The 7,960-nt window shown below is 49.2% G+C and overlaps 1 protein-coding gene across 1 annotated transcript in view; it reads left to right on the top strand.

Moving 5' to 3' along the window:
* Positions 1–7,960, top strand: part of LRP4 (LDL receptor related protein 4) — a 58,996-nt gene that overhangs the window by 32,920 nt on the left and 18,116 nt on the right. Inside the window, exons 23-30 of the mRNA XM_028477375.2 lie at positions 2,883–3,023; positions 3,389–3,475; positions 3,581–3,752; positions 4,389–4,551; positions 4,674–4,899; positions 5,256–5,559; positions 6,931–7,149; positions 7,310–7,444. Of these exons, the coding sequence (XP_028333176.1) occupies positions 2,883–3,023; positions 3,389–3,475; positions 3,581–3,752; positions 4,389–4,551; positions 4,674–4,899; positions 5,256–5,559; positions 6,931–7,149; positions 7,310–7,444 (1,447 nt within the window). The remainder of the gene's footprint in view (positions 1–2,882; positions 3,024–3,388; positions 3,476–3,580; positions 3,753–4,388; positions 4,552–4,673; positions 4,900–5,255; positions 5,560–6,930; positions 7,150–7,309; positions 7,445–7,960) is intronic.

Here is a 7,960-nt window from a genome sequence, read left to right as displayed (position 1 = left end):
TTCTCATTGCGGTGGCCTCTCTTGTTGCGGAGCACGGGCTCTAGGCCTGCGGGCTTCAGTAGTTGTGGCACATGGGCTCAGTAGTTACGGCTTGCGGGCTCTAGAGCACAGGCTCAGTAGTTGTGGCGCACGGCTTAGTTGCTCTGCAGCATATGGGATCTTCCCGGGCCAGGGCTCGAACCCGTGTCCCCTGCATTGGCAGGCAGATTCTTAACCACTGCACCACCAGGGAAGCCCCACATTGTTTTTTTTTTTGATAGCAACTTTGAAGATAATTTATTAATTTTTATTGGAGTATCGTTGCTTTACAATGTTGTGTTAGTTTCAGCTGTACAGCAAAGTGAACCTACTGTATAGCACAGGGAACTCTACTCAGTGCTTTGCCACATTGTTATATCATTCTCATTCTCTCTCTGTACACACACACACACACACACACACACACACACACCACAATTCTTCTGAACCATCTGAGATTAAATTGGAGACATCCTGCCGTTGAACCCAAAATAGTCCAGTGCATATTTCCTAAGAACAAGAACATTGTCTTGCATAATCACAGTATAATGATCAATATCAGGAAATTTATCATCGATACAATATTACTATCTTATCCACAGTCTATATTCAATTTCACCACCAATTGCCCCGATAATGTCCTTATAGCTTTTTTTTTTTCATTTTTTTTTTTTTTTAGTCCAGGATCCAATCCCAGATCATAGTTGTTTTTAGTAATCATGTCTCTTTAATCTGGAACATTTCCTCAGCCTGTCTTTGTCTTTCCTGATCTTCCTATCTTTAAAGAGTAAATGCCAGTTATTTTGTAGAATGTCCCTCAGTTTGTCTGATGTTTCCTTGTGATTAAGTTCAGATTATGCATTTGGGGCAGAAATACTACAGTAAGTAAAGTCGTGTCCTGAGTTTTCAATGTGTCTTATTAGTAGCCACAGATGTCAGCTTGTCCCATCATTGTGATACCAACTTTGGTTGTGCAGTTAAGGTGGTGTCCACTGTAAAGTTGCTATTTCTACTTTTGTAATTAATAAGTAATTTGTGCAGAGACACTTTGAGATTATGTAAATAATACATGATCTTTTACAATCATCACGCAACCCTTGGAGCCAGGCACTGTCATGATCATATCACAGATTGGCTGACCAAGGCTCAGATTTTATAACCAGCTCTAGCTCAAGGTCACACAGCAGGTGGTACTGGCAGAGCTGCATCCTGCCTCCTCACCTGAGCCCTTGACCACTGCTCTGTACTGTCAGGACTTGCTGGGGCATGACACAAGTGCTGGGTCCCTGGCAGGTACTGATTGGAAGCCAGCTGCCCCACCCATTTGGGCTGACCCTCTATGGAGAGCGCATCTATTGGACTGATTGGCAGACCAAGAGTATTCAGAGTGCCGACCGGCTGACAGGACTGGACCGGGAGACCCTGCAGGAGAACTTGGAAAACCTCATGGACATCCACGTCTTCCACCGCCGGCGACCCCCAGGTAAGCAGCCCTTGGCCCACACTTGCTTCTCCTCTGCTTCCCTCTGCAATGGTCCTTCCCATTGACCCACTTCTCTCCACCCAGTGTCCACACCATGCGCTACGGAGAATGGCGGCTGCAGCCACCTGTGTCTTCGGTCCCCAAATCCAAGTGCCTTCAGCTGTACCTGCCCCACAGGCATCAACCTGATGCCTGATGGCAAGACCTGTTCACCAGGTAGGTCTAAGCATCACAGACCTAGATAGAGCCTCTCTGGGAGGGGCAGTGGCTCTCTTTCTTCCCTGCAAGTGGACTCTGGTGTGGTCTGAGAAACCTAAGCTTTTAGAGGCTTAGGGGCGAGACAAAGCTTTTAGAAAAAAGAAGGGGTCCAGAGGAGCAGGTAGACAGGATTAGAAGCAGGATCCATCTAGGTCTCATGGTATCTTCATACATATTAGAAAAAGATGCTCCTTTCTCAGACACTTTACTTTTATCTGTTGGGAAATTGTCATAATATACTGATTCGGTTATAGAACAAGTCAGTTTTGTTCCTTCTGTCCAGAATTGGTATAGTAAATACTAGAACATATGATATCTACAATTTGATGGTACCTCCTTTGGAAATGGCACTTTTGTGAGTACACACAACCAGCACAGCCTTCGTATAACCTTAACTGAAAGGTCTCAGAAGCAGGACCTGGCTGCCCAGATGGATGTTGAGGTTTCTCCCTAGGGGCTGCTGCACGGTAGGCTGCATTTGAACCCTAACTTCCTGGGGAATTAGAGCATGAAAGGAGCTCTGAATTGTGCTTCTCAGGTTGTGGGTAAAGCCCTCCTTCACCTGACATGAAGTTTCTTTTTTTTTTTTTTTTTTTTTTGTGGTATGCGGGCCTCTCACTGCTGTGGCCTCTCCCGTTGCGGAGCACAGGCTCTGGACGCACAGGCTCAGCGGCCATGGCTCACGGCTCACGGGCCTAGCCGCTCCGCGGCATGCGGGATCCTCCCGGACCGGGGCAAGAACCCGCGTCCCCTGCATCGGCAGGCAGACTCTCAACCACTGCGCCACCAGGGAAGCCCAACATGAAGTTTCTTAAACTTCATGGTAAAAGGTCTTTCAAAGAGATTCATTTTCATGATATTAATAAAGAGTTATGACTATGTATCAGACCCAATGCTAAGGGTTTTCTGTACGTGATCTCTTTTATTCCTTCAGCCACCCTGTTATTGTCCCCATTTTACAGATGATGAAAGTGAGGCTTAAGCAATTTAAATAATGTGCCCAGGATCACAAAACTAGAAACTAATGGAGACAGGGCATGAACTTCAGTTTGCCTTACTCCAAATCTTCTTCATGGCTGTGCTAGGATGACTGTCCTCTTTCCTTCTCTCCCCACCTGGGCAGGCATGAACAGTTTCCTCATCTTCGCCAGGAGGATAGACATACGCATGGTCTCCTTGGACATCCCTTATTTTGCCGATGTGGTGGTACCAATCAACATTACCATGAAGAACACCATTGCCATTGGAGTGGATCCCCAGGAAGGTCTGTGTGGCCCTCCCTTCTCTCCTGGCCCACTGTCCCTGCCTTATAGCAACTGCTGCCCTTGCTTTCCCACCACCTTTGCCTCCTGGTAAGAGCCTGGGGGCTCCCCGTTCCCTCTGGCTCGACCCCTGCCCCATCTCTATAGCACTTTCTCTTTGGTTATGAGGGCATGAGGTTTGAGGGCCTTCCTCTTCATCTCTGCCAAGAGCTATCCTGCTCTGATATTTCTATATTTCCCTTGATATCCTCTGCTCAGGGGTTTAGGGCTCTCTGACATGCCCTGGTGTCTCAGGGCATGTTAGCTGTGTGTGTTCCTTTGGGGGGCGGGGTGAAAGTCCAGGCTGAGCCAAGGCTTCCCTTTCCAGGAAAAGTGTACTGGTCAGACAGCACGCTGCACAGGATCAGCCGTGCCAATCTGGATGGCTCACAGCATGAGGACATCATCACCACAGGTGGGCCTTGCTCCTAGCCCGGGACCACCTGTCTGGCTACAGAGCTGGGGAGATATCCCATCTGTTTTAAGGCAGGAGCCAGTGTGCTGTCTTGACTTCCTTCAGGGCTGCAGACCACAGATGGGCTCGCAGTGGATGCCATTGGCCGGAAAGTGTACTGGACAGACACGGGAACCAACCGGATTGAAGTGGGCAACCTGGACGGGTCCATGCGGAAGGTGTTGGTGTGGCAGAACCTTGACAGCCCCCGTGCCATTGTACTGTACCACGAGATGGGGTGAGAGTAGCTCTGTGGCTCCAGGCTGCGGGATGGGCTGGCTCAGCTGGGGCGAAGGATGGGGTGAAGGCGGGCAGTGGAGAGCAAGCATGCTTCAAAGGAGCACTGAGACTGACCTCTCTGGGGCACTTCCACTTCCTTGTGACTTCTTTCAGGGTGGCAGTATAGTGTAGAGGTTAAAAGCATGAACCTCGGAATCAGAAATCCAGGATTCAAATTTCTTCACCATTTATTAGCTGCGTCTGTCACTTTGGGTCCAATATTTAACCTCCCTGGTCCTCAGCTTCCTTGCCTTTAAAACGGAGCCGATAATGAAAATGCATGCCTGTGGACCTTGTGAGGATTAAGTGGGATAATGCATGGAAAGTACTTTTTTTAAATTGTAAAAAACATAACACTAAATTTACCATCTTAACCATTTCTAAGTGTTACAGTTCAGTAGCGTTAAGCATATTCACATTATTGTGAAACAGATCTCCAGAACTTTTTCATCTTGCAAATCTGAAATTCTGTATTCATTAAGCAACAACTCCCTTTTGTGCATGTAAATACTTTTCACAGTGTTTGGCATATTGTTAAGTACTCACAGTATACAGGAACTGTGGAAATAACCAGCTAGTGTTGTTTCTTGCCCAGGTTCATGTACTGGACAGACTGGGGGGAGAATGCCAAGTTAGAGCGGTCTGGAATGGATGGCTCAGACCGTACCGTGCTCATCAGCAACAACCTAGGGTGGCCCAATGGACTGACTGTGGACAAGGCCAGCTCCCAACTGCTCTGGGCTGATGCCCACACGGAGGTGAGGGTCCTGCTCCTGCTGCTTTGCAGAAGCCTGGGGGTATGGGAGGGGCCTATTGGGGATCTCCGCCGAGGGCTCCCAGTCTTCTGATAGCCACCCCTCACCCTCTCCTTCCCCTACAGCGCATTGAGGCTGCTGATCTGAATGGTGCCAGTCGGCACACACTGGTGTCACCTGTGCAGCACCCATATGGCCTCACCCTGCTCGACTCCTATATCTACTGGACTGACTGGCAGACCCGTAGCATCCACCGTGCCGACAAGGGTACTGGCAGCAACGTCATCCTGGTGAGGTCCAACCTGCCAGGCCTCATGGACATCCAGGCTGTGGACAGGGCACAGCCACTGGGTGAGAAGACCCCTAGGGCTGTAAGCCAGAGCCTCTGACTTTCTGAGGGTATCTCAACATCAGAGATATATCCAGAGCACAGAGATGCCTTTACAACCAGAGAGACGGGGACCTGCCTAAGCCCCCTTGCAGGATCAGGCTGTGTTCCCTCTGGGTATGGCTGGTACTGCCACAGCAGGGTGCTGTCACCTTCGAAGGACTCCTGGAGACACCCCTGCTCCTTTTGCCTCTTCCCTGCCCGGCACCGAATCCTGTTATATAGAATAGCAGACAATCAGGCACAAAAAACTAGGGCCTTTATAAGATTCAGACCATATTCCAGGCTGGGTGTCAAAACTCGTGCTTCTCTTTCTCAGGTTTTAACAAGTGCAGCTCGAGAAATGGTGGCTGCTCTCACCTCTGCCTGCCTCGGCCCTCTGGCTTTTCCTGTGCCTGCCCCACTGGCATCCAGCTGAAGGGAGATGGGAAGACCTGTGACCCCTCTCCTGAGACCTACCTGCTCTTCTCCAGCCGCGGCTCCATCCGGCGTATCTCACTGGACACCAGCGACCACACAGATGTGCATGTGCCCGTTCCCGAGCTCAACAATGTCATCTCCCTGGATTATGACAGTGTGGATGGAAAGGTCTATTACACAGATGTGTTCCTGGATGTTATCAGGTATGAGTGTCCCCGAAACCTCCAGAGGACACAGACCTGCTTCTGACCTCTGATGGGTGAGGTTATGGTCTGTGTTGACCTCTGAATGGACTAAGTGATTCCGCAACTTGGATAGTGAGTTCTGACCCTGAACTGTATGCTTTATAGTGTTATCACTTACAGCAGAGTTTCAAACTTTTGTTTTTTTTTGTTTATTTAAAGATTATGAAGTGTTTCAAGATTTTTTTTTTCTGGTCACGCCTCTCGGCTTGTGGGATTTCCCAACCAGGGATTGTGTCCCCTGTGGTGGAAGTGCCCACTGGACCGCCAGGGAATTTCCCTCTTTAAAGATTAATAGGGACTTCCCCGGTGGTCCAGTGGCTAAGACTCCACACTCCCAGAGCAGGGGGCCCAGGTTCGATCTCTGGTCGGAGAACTAGATCCCACACACATGCCGCAACTAAGAGTTCGCATGCCACAACTAAAAAAGATCCTGCATGCCGTACCTAAGACCCGGCGCAGCCAAATAAATAAATAAATATTAAACAAAAAAAGATTAATAGAAGCCCAGTATGTAAAACAAACAGATAAAGTCAGGCTGGGGACCCGGAGCTTTCTACCCCTACCATTGGGCTCTGCAGGAGCTCCAGTGATCCTCTAAGACTCATTGATCAGTTGGCCAGGTAGCCAAACCAAGTATCTGTATTATAATGCAGGAACGCTGGCCAAATGCCAAGGCTTATGGTTATTTACAAGGTTGTGTTGGGTTTTGTTTTTTAATATTTTTTGTTTTATTTATTATTATTCCAATTATTTACCCCGACACAGCTGAGGAATGTGGTACCCTGTCACCAGTTAGAGGGTTTTACCATGGCAGAGATTCTCACATGGAAGAACAGGAGCATTCCCTTTTGTTCTCCCTGAGGGGTGTATTAGAATCTGGGAGCTCATGGGCATATGTAGTTTAGAAAAGTCCCCCGTGTATCTGTGACATGCCCCCCATCCTGAGGTTGAATTCCCTGGTGTAGGACTGCTATAAAAATGCACGGTAGATTTTGGAAAAATCTGCCCTTTCTCATAATCACTATCTAGGAATCCTTGTCTCCTCCTTAAGGTGTATGGGGTTTATTAACCTGTCTTTTGGCAAGACATGGGCCCAAATGCCCCCTACTTACAGCAGGAAACACTCTGTCCTCCCAGTAATTTATTCAATTTGGCAGATATTTTGAATACCTACTGTGCTAGATGCTGAGGAATGTACTTATAAATACTTGGTCCCTGCCCCTATGGAGCTTACAGTGTAGTGGGAATCCAATTATGGGAACATGGATGAAAGGGGTATCAGCCTATTGCTGATCTGGTCAGTCATCCAACCCTGGGCTGTTCCCCAAGGCGAGCAGATCTGAATGGCAGCAACATGGAGACGGTGATCGGGCGTGGGCTGAAGACCACCGATGGGCTGGCAGTGGACTGGGTGGCCAGGAATCTGTATTGGACAGATACAGGCCGAAATACCATTGAAGCATCGAGGCTAGATGGTTCCTGCCGCAAAGTGCTGATTAACAACAGCCTGGATGAACCTCGGGCCATTGCCGTTTTCCCCAGGAAGGGGTAAGTTTTTGGCCAGCAGAAAAGAGACCCAGGGAAGAAGGGCCTGGTGAAGAGGCTCTTGAAAGATGCCTATATATTAATGGTATCTGGGTGTCCCTGTATTCTCTGGACCTCTGGTGCCATCTTCCCTTGCCTTGCTGATGGCACTGTTGTGTCCCAGGTACCTCTTCTGGACAGACTGGGGCCACATTGCCAAGATTGAACGGGCGAACTTGGATGGCTCTGAGCGGAAGGTCCTCATCAACACAGACCTGGGTTGGCCCAATGGCCTTACCCTGGACTATGACACCCGCAGGTGGGAATCCTGTCCCAGACAGCCTCCTGGAAATCAGGTGGGCAGAGGAGAGGATGGTTGAGATTGAAGTAGTGAAAACAAACAAGTAGAAAGCTCCTTGGTAGGTAGGGAAAAAGCAAGCAGTGAGAAGTATGAGGGAACAAATTCTTGGAGCAGGTGTTGCTGAATCCAGCACTCAGCCCTCAGGCGGGGATTATCTGGTTTGCATGTTTTTCATTTGAATGCTTTAGCAGAGCATGTCCTCTGGCTGGACCACAGATCCCACTACCCCGCTGATTCTTTGCACTTGTTGCTCTCCTGATCCCATCAGGTATTGGAATTTGCAACTCCTGATCTAGATTAAAAATACTGGAGGGGGGGCTTCCCTGGTGGCGCAGTGGTTGAGAATCCGCCTGCCGATGCAGGGGACACGGGTCCCTGCCCCGGTCCGGGAAGATCCCATATGCCGCGGTGTGGCTAGGCCCGTGAGCCATGGCCGCTGAGCCTGCGCGTCCGGAGCCTGTGCTCCACAACGGG

The sequence above is a fragment of the Physeter macrocephalus genome, chromosome 16 (genome assembly GCF_002837175.3).
Source record: "Physeter macrocephalus isolate SW-GA chromosome 16, ASM283717v5, whole genome shotgun sequence".
In the NCBI taxonomy this organism is placed as follows: domain Eukaryota; kingdom Metazoa; phylum Chordata; class Mammalia; order Artiodactyla; family Physeteridae; genus Physeter; species Physeter macrocephalus.
This window is presented reverse-complemented; position numbering and strand designations above follow the sequence as displayed.